The sequence below is a fragment of the Cydia fagiglandana genome, chromosome 11 (assembly GCF_963556715.1).
Source record: "Cydia fagiglandana chromosome 11, ilCydFagi1.1, whole genome shotgun sequence".
In the NCBI taxonomy this organism is placed as follows: domain Eukaryota; kingdom Metazoa; phylum Arthropoda; class Insecta; order Lepidoptera; family Tortricidae; genus Cydia; species Cydia fagiglandana.
The window spans coordinates 13,000,044-13,018,656 of NC_085942.1; the positions used below are offsets into that span (position 1 = coordinate 13,000,044).

At 37.6% G+C, this 18,613-nt stretch overlaps 2 protein-coding genes across 2 annotated transcripts in view; one reads left to right on the forward strand and one right to left on the reverse strand.

Moving 5' to 3' along the window:
- Nucleotides 1-6,241, reverse strand: part of LOC134669043 (uncharacterized) — a 37,455-nt gene extending 31,214 nt beyond the window's left edge. The window contains exon 1 of the mRNA XM_063526569.1: nt 6,002-6,241. Coding sequence (XP_063382639.1) covers nt 6,002-6,061 — 60 coding nt within the window. The 5' untranslated portion in view covers nt 6,062-6,241. The remainder of the gene's footprint in view (nt 1-6,001) is intronic.
- On the forward strand, nt 103-12,934 carry LOC134669039 (uncharacterized). The gene is made up of 7 exons (XM_063526564.1): nt 103-388; nt 2,998-3,094; nt 3,958-4,034; nt 7,003-7,188; nt 10,116-10,287; nt 10,522-10,601; nt 12,635-12,934. Exons 1-7 carry the CDS (start codon nt 211-213, stop codon nt 12,787-12,789), a joined length of 945 nt encoding a protein of 314 aa, XP_063382634.1. The 5' UTR covers nt 103-210; the 3' UTR covers nt 12,790-12,934.
- Nucleotides 12,935-18,613: the final 5,679 nt, after the last annotated feature.

Consider the following 18,613-nt stretch of genomic DNA (forward strand, 5'->3'; position numbering starts at 1 on the left):
ACAAGCAAAAACGACCCCTAAAACTACTTAAGAATGTTAACATTTAAACTGCACAAACTACGGCGAAGTTTTCTGATGCGAATTATTATAATAATGGGCGAGTCAGGTACTTAAAACAGTGCACTTCAGATAAAAGATAATTCAATCGGCTTGCAATTATGCACTCAGGTTCAATATTCAGTGTATTTCCATACATAGAAAACGTAAAACATGTTTAATTTGTTACTGTCAAGCGTTTCACTAATTTGTTTGGTAAATTCGGCGATGTCGCAACATTCCAAATGCGCAAGTTGTGTATCGGATTTGAAGGAAAGCGATTGTGCAAAAGGAGAATTTTTACAGTACGATCCTGAAGTGTTATTCGGATGCTGTCCAGTTTGTCGTCCCGGTAACAATACTCATCATTCATTCATAGTCATGTACTTATTTCATACTTTTAAGTTTACATTTGTATTCTAGAGAATTAGTCCACTACTTATTTCTCTACGGTTATAGAGAAATAGGTAAGTCCTATAATCCTGCCAGTTCCTATATTAGGTACAATTTATTATTAATAGGTAAGTAAGTATAATAGCCACGTATGGAGTGAACACTCAAGTTTATTTATTTCTCTAAACCATAGAGAAATACGTAAATGAATGATTCATCTTTGTAGGGAGTGGCCAGGCTAGTGGCCAGTGGCCGGTTACTACTGAAGAATTAATTCTACGCTGACGAAGTCGCCGACAGAAGCTAGTTCGTAATAAATTGGGCCGATTAATCGATATATGCATAGTTTATATTGCTTTATTCCGGTATCAACGATCGGTTTAAATGCAAACCCACACAAAACATGTGCAGGTATAATAGGCCAAGTTCTACGAGGCAACAGTGACGGGGCGATCATCGAAATCAACCCCACCGTTTTACCAAATTTTGAGACATTTCAGGACGTTTCCTGCGGCCCATGAAAAAAGCTTGTTGGCGAATATTTTTGACGCACTACCACTGGTATGGTACTGGTAACTAAACAGACGACAGTCAAGCCATGATGGTGGCCGGGAATGCTCGTCTTTTTGTTTGAAATGGGTAGGCTACCGTATGTCTAGAAACTCTAGAATAGTCTAGATATTTCTCGCATGCAAATATACATTCTAGCTATACATACTTCCGAATTCATAGCACGGTAATCGGAAGTTCGCCGATCTGGTTATTACGATCGCCGAACGCAATCTCCCGGAAAGGACCTGCCAATATATTGCCGTAGGGGAACCGGCTGTACTCATTATTATTTCACTAATGCAATGGTAGGTTACGAATGTCGCAATTAAGTTACGATTCTAATCGACGAAAGACAGCTACATTTACTTAATAGGATTTTCAAAAGCGATATTCATTTCGTATATACTTTTTTTTATTATTATTATGAATGGGCTTACTCATGGCCACAGACTAGCCGAGGCGTAGACGTGGCCTACGATGGAGCGAGCTCGAGATTCTATTTGCTTTATAAAACTGCTCTGGCGAAACTAGATTTATATGGGATTTACGTTAAATATGTAGTTCAGACTCAGGTTAGCCGTAACGAGAAACTATAAGTAATTTAATCGGAGGTCGCTCACCTACTAAGAATAAAAAATGTGTTAGTAAGATGAATTCAAAAATACACAAGTCTCGTCTACAAATAGAACTGCGAAGCGACTACCTACTTTCTTTATTAGCAAAATACTTCCGGCTTCGCAGATGTTTGCAAGTCACAAGGCGCCTACGAGGCATGTCAGCAAATATTGTTTAATATCAAAGCAACATTCGCATTTCACATTCTTACCGCTTGACGGTATTGAAATTGATCTTTGATTGGCTGTGTTTGCATAACAAGGGTGTGTGCATATGTAATGTGAATTCGTTCATTTGATAATGGTAATGGTACAAATGAAAAGTAAATGTGAATTGTTGCGTGTCAATCAATACACTAAAAAACTACAAAAAAACAAGGCATTATGTTTTGTCTCTATTATCATTACAATAAATAAAGTTAAAAACCGAAAATTGTTATTAAAATAATAATGTAAACTAACCAAAGAGTAGATGAAAAAAGGTAGTAGGTGCATATAATCATAATAAAAAACCGGGCAAGTGCGAGTCGGACTCGCGCACGATTGGTTCCGTACCATAATGCAAAAAAAAGCAAAAATAAAACGGTCACCCATCCAAGTACTGACCGCTCCCGACGTTGCTTAACTTTGGTCAAAAATCACGTTTATTGTATGGGAGCCCCATTTAAATCTTTATTTTATTCTGTTTTTAGTATTTGTTGTTATAGCGGCAACAGAAATACATATAGCGGCAACTTTCAGATTGTCCTACCTACCAACTAGTAAAATAAATTGATGACAACTTATCCGATAATACTAAAATAGATATTGATCTTGAACTTATTTACCAATTTTCTACTTACCTACCCTACTATAATCTAAAACAATATTGATTTTGTTTGGAAGACTGGTAAATACAGTTTAAGTAGATATGGCTCATAATTACAATTTTATTTTTTCTTTCTGCGGTTATTATGTATGTTAACATTATATACCTACTCATTAATGAACCTCCAGGTCTGTTTCTTAAGTATGTTACGTACACTACATTGTACTAAAAATCCATTTGTATTATGTGACTGTTTGTGTTCTAAATAAATCAAAAAAAAAAAATCATCTGTGAAAATTTCAACTGTCTAGCTATCACGGTTAGTGAGATACAGCCTGGTGACAGACGGACGGACGGACGGACGGACGGACGGACGGACGGACGGACGGACGGACAGCGAAGTCTTAGTAATAGGGTCCCGTTTTACCCTTTGGGTACGGAACCCTAAAAACAGATTCGTAGAAAGTAGCTAGCGAATATTTTCAGTGCAAAAAATAATGTATTAGTAACTGTAACTGATATTTAGTAAACCATACCTATAGAAACGATAAAGTTTTCCGTTTGCTCTTCAACTTATTACATTGTCTGTTATAGGCATACCCGTACCTGGCAAGTGCCGGCCCCCCGCCAGCTGTCTGGCTGACGGGAGTTACGCGCCGGTGCAATGCAAGGGAGATCTGTTCACAGGGAGGTATGATTCATTACGATTCCAATATTTTAGCTTTCAACGTGCTTTCAACCCGCCTCTTTAGAGCGCCAAGTGCATGTCTAAAATATTCAGTGAAACATTTTATACCTATTTTTACCTATTTTTTTTTTCTCTCACCCATTTTTTTTCTCACCCAAGACAGTAATTTTTCCACTTTTAAATTTATTCTATACCTACTATCTGCAAGTGCATTTCAATTCATACTGCATGCAGTTGGTTTTTTTTTCTCGTATACCTACACGAGAATGATCACAACTACTATAAACATTGGATAAAATGACGAATAAGTTCTACTTCTCATTAAGTAGATAGTGTTGATTTACCTATATTTTTATTGTAATAAATGTTATATTACGATGACCATTTCTAGAGTATTGCTATATTATTTAAGTAAATCACTTTTAATATGGAATGGATATACTGACTGAACCTTTAATATCCGATTCATAGGTATCTTTCCCCTGCCCTTATCCCACGTCATGTGGGGTCGGCACAACATGTTTTTCTCTTCCATTCTCCTCTGTCTTTCGTGTCCTCAGCACTTACTCCTTTCTTTCTCATATCCTCTTTCACACAATCCATCCATCGTTTTTTGGGTCTACCATACGCTCTCCGTCCATCAACATTCATCCCTAACATTCTTTTGCCTATATGGCATTCATCCCTCCTCATTACATGCCCATACCACGACAACCTAGCACTCCTCATTTTCTCCGTTACTGGAGCTACTTTCAAACTTCCGTCCGATCCGAATCCGATTCATAGGTATATTAGGTATTATATGTATTTGATATTTCCGTGACACGTCTGTTAGGCGTCTGTAACGCTTTGAATTAATTACACAGATGTTTCTGCTCCGACCGCAGCGGGAACAGAATATTTGGACAAATGTGGAGAGGCCAAGCAAAGAACATGTCGTGCGGTAGGTTAAACTAAATACTACTATAATATATGCTACTATAGTGTCAGCTTCATGACGTTGTCCCGGCTTTTGCCACGAGTCATGGGAGCCTGGGGTCCGGTTAACCCGAGAATTGGCGTAAGCACTATGGTTTTTACGAAAGCGACAACCATCTCACCTTCCAATCCAATCCAGAGGGTAAACTAGACCTTATTGGGATAAGTCTGGTTTCCTCACGATGTTTTCCTTGACCGAAAAGCGACTAGTAAATATCAAATGAATTTCGTACGTAAGTTCCCAAAAAACCCATTACAAGCCCGGATTCGAATTTGAACCCGCCGCGACTTCCGGATTGAAAGTCGCTCGTTCCCCTAGGCCACCAGCGCTTCTAAATACTACCACCTAGTATAACTACTTTAATTCATTAAGCTACTACATACCTACATATTTCCATGGACCTAGAATACTACGGACGTAGTTTTGCTAAGAAAAAACTGTGATTCCATCATCCACCAATTTCCTAGTATTTACGCGTGACACACACACATTGACAGTTATCTCAATGCCCTCATCCACCAATCTGCCGTCAGACGGATCGAAACGTTAGTGAAGTAAATTTGTCCAAGAAAAATGTAAAATATGCCGGCATGCGTAGTTAAATCCTGCAAGAATTGTACCGATCGAAAGAAAAAAAGTGTCGGAATAACTTTTCATAGCTAATTTGACCAATTATCACGGTATAGTACATAAAATCTCCATATTTCATTGTTTATAAATGCGAAACAGGAGTGTGACCAGTAAGTTGAATAGGGCAATTTCCCGAAAGTAGGGTAATTGATGCCCTTCTTATTAAAGCATTATGTACATCATTTTTAATAGCTAAATTATCGATTTTGCATTTCAAACTAGGTCGGTATGGTAATTTCCCGATAAAAAGGAGATTAAGGACGTTTACATGAATAATATTTGATAGTTAAAGTTTATTTGTTATGTAAGGTAAACATACTCATGGTGCTCGACGCGGTCCCAGTCCCGTACATGTCATCTTGAAACTTGACTTAAGTCATTGTCAATAGAGGTGACAGCAAAGTGTCATCTATTGGGCATTAACATGTCGAGCACTAGTACATTTATGCACAAAGTAATTGTGCAACAATGCGCATTTTCAAGACCTATAAAATCAGTTAGGTACACACTTTTTTTTTGTCTAACGTAAAACTGGCCTATTTTTTAATATTTAAAAACAAGGACGATATTGAAAATATTTGTTTCCCCATTAGGGGAGAATTTGTGTTACATGGTATCACTCGTCTACACGCACACCTTCAAACCGTCCGCCATTGCAGTGTCACAGTTTGTCTTCAGTGACATTCCCTCTGTCAAATATATAACTCTATGCATATTTCTATTAATTACCTATGCGACACAAACGCGTAGAATTTCTAAGAAGCCCGTATCTATAGCCTCAGAAGTAGGTAGTATGGTTTGCTAATGCTATCTGAATGTCTGTAGCTCAAAATATTATAAGTCAAACATGCTCTTTAATAAGTTTTTGGCAAAAATTTAATTTTTGGTACAAGCTTTTATGGCTGACTGTAAACTTTTCTTACGACAGACAACGAATACTCATCGAGACAATTCTAAAAACCCCTAACACAATTATATAGGTTGCGTTGTTTCATCACAGAGTTCCTATGGCCACCTCCTGTCTCCATCATCAGATCAGTTCGACGGTACCATATTATTGTATTGTCATCAGAACTACATACAGCTGCCAATTTTCATGACGCTTACGATCCTTGGAAGATGGTTAAAGTAGTTACCTTAAATTCCATTACATAGTGACATACAGGTCGACCTAATAAAAGCTTCTTAAAAAGAAGTAGATATGCTTATCTTAAAGCTACTTCATACTAAAGAAAGAGAAATGGTAGCAGTAATAGCATCCTTAAGCGCCGTTTAGTAGGTACCTATCATAGAATTCCTACCTTCATTTCAGCCATGATGTAGTTTTGAAACGGGGGCGCTTCTACTGCAGTGGTATACATTTTTTATGTTATTTAATATTTTTGTTTCATCCTTTCTAACTCATTTATTAGAAAGAGGATATAGTGATTATATCGGGAAATCGGAAAAGGTATGCTAATAACAAAAAGCTGTTATGTAAATCACATGCAAATATAAAACAAATTACAATAATTTAATATCACCCATTCCGTAAACGTTAGTCAAAATAAATATGACAGGTATGTCATTATTCGTCACTCCGCAAGTTTTAAAGAAACGGTCAAAAAGTTTGTATAGTTGCACCAATAAAAGTCTGCAGCGGATTTGATAGCCCACGCAGTGTAAGTGTCAAAGAGTAAAATAAGGTAAGTGTTATTTATACGTCATAATTTCATAGAAGTTTCACGTTTAAAATTACACTTGCACTGCGTGGGCTATCAAAACCGCTGCAGACTTTTTACGGTCTAACTCTATAAGTAAATACTGACGGTCAGAAACATTCTACACATTTTACATTTCTAATGTAATAAAATATAGGTAGAGTCGGACCAAAAAAAGTCTGCAGCGGATTTGATAGCCCACGCAGTGCAAGTGTCATTTATACGTCAAACTTTCATAGAAGTCTGACGTTTAAAATAACACTTTCACTGCGTGGGCTATCAAATCCGCTGCAGACTATTCTTGGTCTGACTTTATAATATAAGTAGACAAAAATCAAATGTATAGGGACAGGGACACGTAGGTTATTCCTAGTCTTCTTATTTGTACTCCGCGTTTTCGAAGTACAAACTCTGTTCATAATTCAACCAGTAGAGTCTGTGCGGAAAGGGAAGAGCCGTGGAATGTAAGGAAACCCATACATTTTAAGAGTCTTCTTTTTCCGCACAAACTCTACTAGCGAACTGTATGACATCATGCAATTCATGCATCGATAGCAAGTGCACATACTGTCTCTATTGCTTATATGTATTACGTTTTCTAGCATGTAGTAGGCGAAGAGCAGAATTGGAAGCATCCAAGAAGCGAGCTGTTACGCTCCACTGCACACCCACTGGCGACTACGAGCCTTTACAGTGCGACAACGGACTCTGCTGGTGTGCGCAACCGAGGAGTGGCCAACCTACAGTGCCACCTGTGCTTCAGACAAATATGAAACTGCTTCCTTGCTGTACGTCAGAAGTTATTTAGTTATGTCAGTTGTTATTTAGAAAGCAGCAGAAATGGAAGCGACCGAAAAACAGAAGCGAGCAACTGTAACCCTTACTAAGTGATGCCGGTGAGGATAAAGGATGGTATAGGGCCCGTTTCTCTAACGGTATTAAATAAATAAACAGTAGGGGACTTCTTATAGGTACAGATCGACCGATCGATCGATTCGACTATTATTATTAGTGTGTTGTCATCCCAACCCATACGATTTGAAAGTTCGTGGACTATTTTGTCTAATATCGTTCGCAAATTGGCCTCATGGTGATGCTGTCTGGTATCGCCACTGGTGAAGTTTTGGGGGCTATAGTATTATGCATAATCGCGTACTGACCAACGTACAATTCAACCTTTGCTCAAGGAGATCATGAAACTGCTTCGGTGCGGTACGTTAGCATCTATATTTTTTCATTTCTCGATGATGACCCGAGTGGTAGATAGCGGCCATCATCGTAGAATAATGGCGCTTGCATTACATTGTTGCCTTATTTTATTAGCAATCATAGTAAAGCTGACATTAGCACAGCTCAGTTTACTATGATTGCTAATAAAAGATGGCAAGATTGGCAAGGCAAGGCAACAAACTACGAATGAGCAAAGACAGACACATGCATGTTTCGGATAGGTATAATAGCTGCTGAAAAAGTAGATGTATAGCGTTATACATACGTTGTAATCAGGGCCGGATTAACCCTAAGTCAAAGTAGGCAACTGCCTAGGGGCCCCGCCTCGGCTTGGGGGCCCCGCCTCGGCTAGGGGGCCCCGGCGACTCAGCGCGCACCAAATCAAATTTTGTTCCATATGCTCAAAATTCATGAGTAAATTTTTTATTATTAGGCCCGATGAAGATCGATACCCGGCCTTTTAACACGGTTTCACAATTTGCGATATTGTCAAAAAAATTCGCGCTCGCTGCGCTCGCGTTTATTTATAGTTCTTTAAATTGACCCTGTATCTACATGTTAGCTTGACTGGTGAATTAATAGAGGTACCTAGACCAAGAAAGTGTTAATTATACGTCATAATTTCGTAGAAGTTTTGACGTTTAAAATTGTCTTCATAGTAATTTAAGTAATTTTAATATATGGAAATTCTTTATTATTAGGTTGATTCTAATCATGTGGCTCGGCGTTTGGTCTTATGGTCGGGCAATGGCTGTTCAGCCTCTCAAAATATTGACTATTGAGAAAATCAACTTACTACTAGAGAGCTTAGCTTTTAGCCTCGCTTAAAATTGGCCATTAGAGGTAGATAAGAAAGTGGTGCTGAAGCTCTCATCTTTGGTATTCCACTGGGAATTGGCCTTAAGCCTAAAGGGCTCTCCCCACACTTGACGCGACGCGGAATCGGCAAAAACTGATAGAATAAAGCTTTATGTCCACGCAATTAGAGCGAAAAAGACATCGTTCGATTTGGATCGGCTTGGCCGACGCCTGAAGATTGAAATTAAAAACGCAAACTTTTATTTCCCTGTACTGAATGTGCTGTGTGCAGAATTGACTGTAGAGGGCCTTGAGCTTCGCACTGCCTAGGGGCCCCGACATGCTTAATCCGGCCCTGGTTGTAATTAATCTATTGCACTTGAGATAAAATATGCCGAACTGTAATTTATTTCAACAAACAAATTTATGTAACAAGAAAGAGTGCTATGCGCTTGTTCAAATAATGCTATCATTGTCATATCCACGACCAAACTTCAAGGAATCTTCTTCATTGACTCGACACGCATATATAATAAGGACTGTATCGTTTATTATAAATACAAATAAAACCTGGTCTAACTGTTGACGTGTGTATTATTTTGTATTACTATGTTCTTAAGGTATAATCAGGGGGTATTTTTAAGCCATATCTGATATAAGAAGGTTTTACATTTATTTTATTTTAGGAACTTTATGATGATTTTAATACCGTCTAGCAATTGTAATTTGGACAAGCCTATCGAGCTTAATTTGAGACTATTTCACCGATTCCTTGGTACGATTTAAAGAAACAAAAGGTTAATATGCTGCCAAAATATGCCATCTAAGTGTCCTTTTCATGATTGCTCAATTGAACATCCACAGAATTAATGTGGTGAATTTTTATCTTTACATGAAAACGACTTTTTATGCAACATTTTGGATTCCCGTCAATTTCTGACGCCAGCGAAATGAGGGAAACAGCTAAAAGAATCTACCGAAATCCAAAGCCTAACGGACATTCATGGCGTTGAACCATGGCTAGAACAGGTCGATAGAAACGCTCCATGATGGTTATATTGTATACCAAAGTCGGGGTTGTCGTAAGTAATATGCCATATTCTCTAAAAGGCCACCAAGCACAGATCCAAAACTTTTTTCCAACTAAAAGAAATGATTAGACTATGCCCAGATGTTTCGCTTTACGAATCATATGTAATTGCTGTTTACATAGTACGAATTTTTTTGTGTAATATCTCGTCTTGTTCGCAAACCGTAAATTTTCTTGTAGTATTTGTCCAAAATCGTTGTAGTTACTCGGGAGGATTGGGTGAATATTGTCCAAACCATATGCTTTACGTGATCTCCCAGGACGAAATGTTACTTATTATTAAAGCACTAATTAAACTATATGTGTAATTTTTTAATAAAAATATAATACCAGAAAAAACGGCTAAGTAAAGTTGTATTTATAATAAACGATACAGTCCTTACAGTCATTATGATATTAGTTGTTACATAAGCTCTTAGCCTCTTGTTGTTTAAATTGGAAATATTACCATAACATTCAGAGGAATGTTATGGTAGTTCTAAATTTTTTTAATAAATTAAATTAAAACCAGCGAGAAGTGAAAAAGTTTACACCAGATTGTCAAAATAAGCTATAAAATATGACCCTCCTTTTTAAGTTCTAAATTATTCTATACAGACAATGCAGTCGGCATGGGTGAAAGTTACCTAAGAAGATGTGAAAGCGCGGTTCTGGCTTTGGTTGAGATTCACAAGGAGCAATCAGAACATGGAACTAAGTACTTGAGCAACTCCTTAACACTCTGCGATTACGACGGAAGTTATGGGGCTTATAAAATTCAAGGCACAAGGTAAAGTTCAATTTTCCATACGTAGCATTATTTAATCGAGTCCATCAAGATGAAAACATGTATACCGTGCTCCTTAGTTGAACGGACAAAAGTTAGTTCCACTAACAATAAGTAAACAATCAGGAACCGGCCAATCACAACAAAAGAACTAGTACTGAATCCTAACCCTTATCCACTAACGAAGTTACGTAACTTCTTTTATACACATAAATTAATTGCTACCTTTGCTTTTAGTGCTTACTGTACGGGCCGAGACGGTGCCATTCTAGGAGCATGGTCGGTCGAATCAAGCAAGGTAGCCGGAATGAATTGCAGTGAGTTATACTTATTTCGGTTAAATATGTTAAGTTCAAGTTTCTAGGCACTCATCAGGTTATAAACATTTATATGTTGGGTAAAGTCATCATACAAAACACGTGTGGTTGATATTAATGACATGATTGCATGTTCATTGCCTATTAAAATAAATAATGCAGACAATGCAATTAGTAAACAACAAGGAACGCATCAAATGCGGATAGTATCTTGGGAGTATTTCTAACCGACTGCTGGAAAAAAATAATACATAATCAGAAGTCCGTGTAACGCTTTGGTTTTGTTGTGGAATTTATCAACCAGCAAGGATATGATGGTCGTTCTTGTCTACGTGACAGCGTGATAAAACGGCGTTTGTCACTTTCAATCGCTCGGTGTTAAAAAGTGCCGGTTGTTTTTTCACGTGGATAATTCCATCCATAATACGCCTGCAGTGTTACGAAATGTAGGCATTTTACATATTAAGAAATAAGTGCGTACCGCGGCCGTGCACCGCAGCAATTCCACATTCCGTATTATCGAGGTTCAATTGGAAGCTTTTGCATAAATGATCTGGTTCAGCTTAGACTGGGGCGTGACGTCGACGGGCGCGCGGCGACCGGTCGGCCGTGACCCTGTCCCCAATCCGTGGTACGGTTCTCCACCCATCCCGCGGACGGAATGCGGAGGTGGCGCCGTACGAATTACTTGACTATAGCTCCCCGGCACTATTAGTCCGGTGTCCTTGCAGAGCTCACTCAATTTCATCCCACTAGGGACACTTATACGCTAGACGACTAACCAACCGCGGGCCTTTATATGATGAATAGATTTTAACTACCACTAAAACCGTTGGACAGCGTTCGGAACTTCTAAGGCTAGGGTGCACCAGTTTCTTATAGGGTAGTATATAGACGGGACTGCAACGGTATTAAATCGCATCGGAAAACTTATTACTGTTACAGAACTTCACGAGAGGACAGTGACAATTGAGTTACAATACTGTACCTAGTGTAGATGAACGTTTTACCTCGTAGGATAGGTCAAGAATATTCGAAATTAAAACGCTTTGGTTTATTAGGCAAGTCAGATTTTACTTCCAGATAATCTGTGATTGCACTAGTTGCAATGACAACTTAAAGGCTTTTGCTGGCATGAAATAAATGAGTCACCACGTTATCGTCTTACACGACACAGGTATTATACAGTGCAGATTAGATTTCTATGAAACACACATTTCGCAATTCGCAAGGCTCGTGAAATGGTACAATTGATTAACCTAGCTGAATATGTGCTCCTATGTCGGCGCGACTAATATAAACACCCTAGGAAGTAGGAATCATTCAAGTATGCAGTATGTAAAACACTACGTAAGGTGGAAGCTATAAAGATTACCGTGACGCTAAAGCAATAACATTAACGATAGACCGATAGTCTCAACAGCCACATAACGCCAAATGCACGAGCAACTATGACGTTAAAATGCTCTAGTATTAAAGTGGTAAGAATAACCTAAGTAACCTAATTATATCAGTAAAGTCGCCATCAGATATACATATAAACAGTCAGGTTTAAAAACATCTCAACATAGAGGCTATTATCAAAACGTTGAAGTTAATGTTCAAATAGTTTTGATAGCAAACCAACAATGGCTATAGCACGCAATGCTAGTGGTAGGTAGCACGCGACAAAATGATTTCTGATCACAATTAGAGCACGCAAATATTTATATTGCGGCAGCAAGGAATTGACATGATTTATTATATTTAAAAAAATGCCTAAGTTCTCTAATAATGTAGATACAGTAAATAGTTAGCCGTTGACCCTTTGCATGGAACTGTATTTTCTTGCTATTTCATAGTTCATAATCATTTAGCAAATTTTGTTCTAAAAATATAAGTACTGCACTATCTAATTAGGTGCCTGATTTACCTACACGCCTTTTATGTATTTAAATAACATCAAGAATTTAGGATTATATATAATCCCGAACGTACGAAGGTACGAAGCGTCCCAGAAATCAAAATTGACGGCACACATGTGTCAATTTCAGATTGTGCTCGCGACACGTCCATATATTTCCCGGGCGCAGGGATGACGGTGGCGGAGACGTGCGAGAGCAACGGCAACTACAGGACGCAGCAGAACATAGGCGACTACTGGTACTGCGTGGACTCGGACGGCTACCCGATCGATTGCACTGCATAAATAATGTTGGCATCGGATTCATTGCGATTTAGGAAATACTTGCGTACATGCGCGTTCAATTAAAAACAAATTTGGTTCATTGGAATTCGCGAAATCTAACCCGCAGCTCTTTGCCTTCTGCAGCGATGTCAAATTTTAGATAATCATGTCACAAAGTCTTGTAAAAAGAGCATCGTAATTTACATTTCCAACTTAATATATTGTATTTCTAATGTTTAGTTCGTGCTCGTTTCTTCAGACGTTTAATAAATATGATGATGACGATATTGTGCAGTTTTACACGCATGCATTGTTCTTGAAATATTCTACAAACAAGACTATACTAATAGATCAACTCAAGACGGAGCAAATCAAATCAAAACAAAATCAACAAGAAAACCTTGGGGATTGATTTTAAAATTGCAATTTGGTGTAAAAAAAAACGAATTTACTAGCAGTCAATAACTATCGAGATAATTTTAAGAATAACAAACAAAATGCACTCGTTACGGCCACATACATTACATTCGATGGTACCATCCATACATTGCATCGCCTCATAGTATGTGCCTCACACGCCACGACTTCATATCAAGTCGCGATTTTGGTCAGGTTTGTTTACATGCAATTTTTGACATGGCGTTGATGACACTTTATTACTTCATTGACTTGGCGGCGAAAAGGTTAATAAGCCAAAGCTATAGTTTCACTGAGCCTCGTGTTTCGTTGGTACTCACCGGTCAGCAGGGTGCTCGTTGGATGCAAGCGCCGTGTCATCCGACGCGGGCGCGCCGCCCGCACGCCGCGCGCGTTCGCCCATCTGGAACAACTAGCTCGTGTTACCAGTGTCGCGGCAATGCCACAGCGACTAACCACTCTGCACGGCATGTTGCCGACGCTTCTTGGGCGTATCGCTTTGTGAACCAGTATAAATGTTTCCTTGAGTTTAACATGACCACTTTTACCATAATCTTGTCTAACGATGTGGTCGAGATACTGAAATTAATTAGTTAATTTAAAAAAGTTATAGCCTACAGAAAACATTTGTGCTGGAAATGGATCCCACTATCACCAGCAGTTCTATTGGAGTAGGTAATGAAATAGAAGGGTGTATCAGCTGTCAATCTTGAACTAAAGTTTTCCTACGATTAAATCCAAGCCGGTAAAATTGATGCGTAATTGGAGATCTCATTTACAATGGTTTGCTGTTGGCGATATTCTCAGTAAGCGCTAAAACAGTCCAGTGATTACATAGGTATACCCGTTACAACTTACAACCTCAATCGCAAGGTTGTATGACATGATATACCTAGTGGAAACTAATAAATCTCAACTTTGTCCAACGAAACTTAGCAAGCCGACGAGATCAAACTGTGCTCTATCTCGATAGCCATTACATAAAATTTAGACTAATTGAAACTTTTCAATAATAAAATAAATACTGGAAAAAATACATAGTTCTACTTGTTTGCGTATATGTAGAATTGTAGATACTAAGTGACCGAGATAACTCGATTAAACTTTTTTTTATCTGCTTAGCCTTTCATAATACCTATGTACCTATATACTTATCAAAACACTTTATTACTTGTGCGGTTTCGTGAGATGTACGTCTTTCGGTAGGTATGTATGTAGGTAGTCCTCATGATTTGTTTTGTTACGTCGTAGGTAGCATAATAGGGGTTACCTATTCGCCCTATAAATTAAATATATATTATAAATCTCACTATAAAGGGCCTCTGCTCGCCTACTTGGTTGATCACAAAATATATCTACGTTACCTTATAAAGTTGATAGAAAATGTGGATACCTATAATGACATTTAATTTGCGTGGGTAGTACTTACATGAGCAACATTCGCCTATTAATAACCCGGATCGAAGATGATTCGGTTTTGGTTTTTTCGGCTTCTCGAATAAGGTTCGTCATTCAAATGGCACTAGGTATTTGATCGGAAGAAAGTTATAAGTAAGAACACGTGATTCCTACAATATTAATAGTTCGTACTTAGCTTGTACGACGAAACTACTAGCTACGTGGATCGCAGTTACAGCCAGAAACAAGATGTAACTTTGGGCTCTCTCTACATTTTCTACAAACTTCACGTCCATAGGCACAATGCCGGCTACTGAGGTGCAATGGATTTAATCAAATGCCCCAATTATAAAAAATCACATGCAATCATCAGTCAAGTCTGTGAAGTGGAGACCACTAGATTAACCAGTTTACTAACAAGCAATATTATTCGAGTATGGAACTACCTACAAAAATCTGTACTCATCGGCATTGTTCAAGCAGCTCGTATGACGCTCGAAGCTATAAGTTACTTTATCAGCAGTATTCGACCATTGGCGCCAAGCAATTTCACACAAGGTAAGTTAAAAAGGTGCATATTAACATTTTTGTTGCCAAGAACTCGCTAGGAGAGTTCATTTTGTACGAAAAGTAAGGTTGGCAAATTATTTGCCAACAGATTTTGCATTTTTATTAGCTTTTGTATGAGATAAAGTTTCTTATCTTAACCGACGTAATTTTCTTTACTTTTTAATCTTGGTCATAAGTAATTAATCGGTTGGTTTATTGTATTACGGAATTATTGGAGCCACAATTCAGCTTGAACACCATCTTCAGGGCAGCTCTGTAACATAGCTTGCAGCTCATAGCGAAAGCGCAGCGAAATGAAAATTTGCTCAACTTGTAAAAGGCTCTTTTAAATGATATACTTACCTACCTACCTACTCTGATAAACACCAGATTAGGTGAAACGAAATATGATCAATGACAACAGTTCATTTATTTAATTATTACCGCTTTTGCTGATATTACGCATCCTACATAGATAAAAAAACCGGACAAGTGCGAGTCGGACCCGCGCACGAAGGGTTCCGTACCATAATGCAAAAAAAACGGAAAAATAAAGAAAAAAAAACGGTCACCCATCCAAGTACTGACCACGCCCGACGTTGCTTAACTTTAGTCAAAAATCACGTTTGTTGTATGGGAGCACCATTTAAATCTTTATTTTATTCTGTTTTTAGTATTTGTTGTTATAGCGGCAACAGAAATACATCATCTGTGAAAATTTCAACTGTCTAGCTATCACGGTTCGTGAAATACAGCCTGGTGACAGACAGACGGACGGACGGACGGACGGACGGACAGCGAAGTCTTAGTAATAGGGTCCCGTTTTACCCTTTGGGTACGGAACCCTAAAAATTAGATAAATTGTTAGCTTCCAATACCTAGTACAGTGAAACCTGGTTAAGTGGGACCTGGATAAGTGAGAAACCTCTATAGCTGGGACTCATGGTGCGGTCCCGACACTTTAGCACTGAATTACCTCTGTTACTGAGAAAAAACGAACCTCTATAACTGAGATTCGTTGTTGTGATTTTATAGTCACATTTACCTCTATAATTGAGACAGAGAGTGTATTTTACCTCTTTTACTGAGACTATATTTATAAGATTACATTTTCCTAATTGTTTTTTAGAATTTTATAGGGAATTGACTTATGTATCTGAGATAACGTCAATCTATGACCTCTCTAACTTAGACTTCATTTTACTAACTCTTTGTCTAACTTCAAGTTTGATTTAGTTAATTTATGTAAGTAGTTAAAACTATCGAATTGAAAGCTGAAATTTTGATAAGTAACACGATAAAATAAATTTTCATTTATTAAATTTCTAATTCGCTATGAAGTCCGTATCAAATTTAATTTAATTTTGAAATATCTATCCTTTGGAGAATCATTCAAAATAAATTCAAAGAAATATTTAAACAGACTTAAAAAATATTTAGGGACAAGGATTATTTTACCTTGTTTATTTTTAAAGATAATTACTAAATACCTTATTAACCACCTCTATAACTGAAATATACTCTATTCTTACCTCTATTAATGGAACCCTCTGTAAATGAGACAGAAATTTATTTGTACCTGGCTAACTGGGAGCCTGTGTAAGTGGAAAACCTCTTTAAGTGAGACAAATTTGCTCGTCCCTTGAGATCCCACTTATCCAGGTTTCACTGTAATTAGTGCGCGTAAGTATTTATTACAACAAATTACTAAAAACTAGTGATGTACCGACTATTGATTTGGCCGACTAGCCGACTAATCGGCGCTCGAATGGCCGATTAGTCGGCCGACTAGTCGGCTAGTCGGCCAGAATAGAATAGAAAATATTTATTTGCTTGAATACGTAACAATCAGATCTTATAATAAAATAGACACAGTATTCAGTCGACTTAACATCAACATGCAAAATATTTACAAAATCGTACATTAAGGTACTAATTTACTAATTATTAACATGCAATCATTAAAACAATATAGTAATAATAGTAATAAAACAATGTCAATGAATGATGTGAATGTTCAAAACTCGAAAATTTTAAATATTATAATGTCAATGAAATCATTAGTTTCGTATAAGTTTAGGTGAAAAACAATAGTTTCGCTCCTTTTGTTGCGCTATTCATCATATTAGCTTGGCTAAAAGGTGTTCTCTACAGGTTCAAAGACTTATCACAAGAATCCTCGTTCAATTTCTGTCTTTAGTTCTTTTATTTTACGATCCTGAGTAGACCGTCAGTACAGCTTGTAGGAGGCATTTCCATGGCTCTATTTCCCGTATGAAGTCGACAGTTAAGAACCTATCCCCTGTGGTCAGCGTCTTCACGAGCAACGTCTAGCCCTCACGAGCCCTGTCTAAATCTCTAAATTTTGCAATAACATTAATACAGTGAAACCTGGTTAATTGGCACCTGGATAAATGGAAAACCTCAATAATTGCAACCAAAAGTCCGGTCCCGGTCCTTTGAGACCAAAAGGCCTCTATAATTGCAATTTTGGAACCTCTATAATTGCAATTTAGATTTTAGTGCTTTTCGCAATTTTGCCTCTGTAATTGACCACATCGCAACTAAGACCTCTATAATTGACACTGTGTTAAAAAATCCGTTATTTTTGCTCTTCTTTTACCTCTATTATTGAAACGAGTCTTAAATATTACCTCTGTAATTGAAATAATGTAGTTGTAGACAGCAGAAATAATATTTTAATAGCAATGATCATTTTATTTATATCTTCATCCAGAATTCAATTTATTTATTGGGCACAGCCTGTAGTAGGTGAAATAATTATGTTAAAATCAAAAACAAAGTATGGTTTTTACATTCTAATAAAAATTTCTTCTACAATTCAATAGTTTTTTTTAAACCCAAATGATTAATAACAAAATAAAGTAGTAATTAATGTAGTGTAAAAGTGCAAGTATTGATAGAAGCTATAATATAGACTAGAAACACAGAACGTAAGCGTGTAAATCTACTTTCAGTGGTTATTTGCACCTCTAAAAGAAATTTGTCAGAACGCAACCTCTATTAATGAAAACCTCTATAATTGACACAACGATTTTTTGAACCTCGTTAATTGACACGACCTGCTTATATGAAAAACCTAGTTAATTGACAAAAAATGGCCGGTCCCTTGAGATCTAGACACGCGGCAGCGTGTCAAGCCAAGTTCAAGCAAAGGAACTGGCTAGCCAGCGCCGAGTGTAATATTACACGAACCACTTGGTGCCACTTTTGACCCTTCTATAACTCAAAACATCTTTGACGTAAACACATAAAACTACGTGTGTTTAATTATATCCATAAGGATATCTAGAAGCCCAAATTTCATGAAGCTAGCTCAAACGGTTATAAAGGTATGAAGGTCAAAAAGTCGTAAATTTTAAGACTGACTTATGACTTATAGTACCTAAACCTAACCTACTTCCAGATGACCTAGAAGGATGAAATTTGGAATCCAGCTTGGTTATTGTGTGTAACCGTA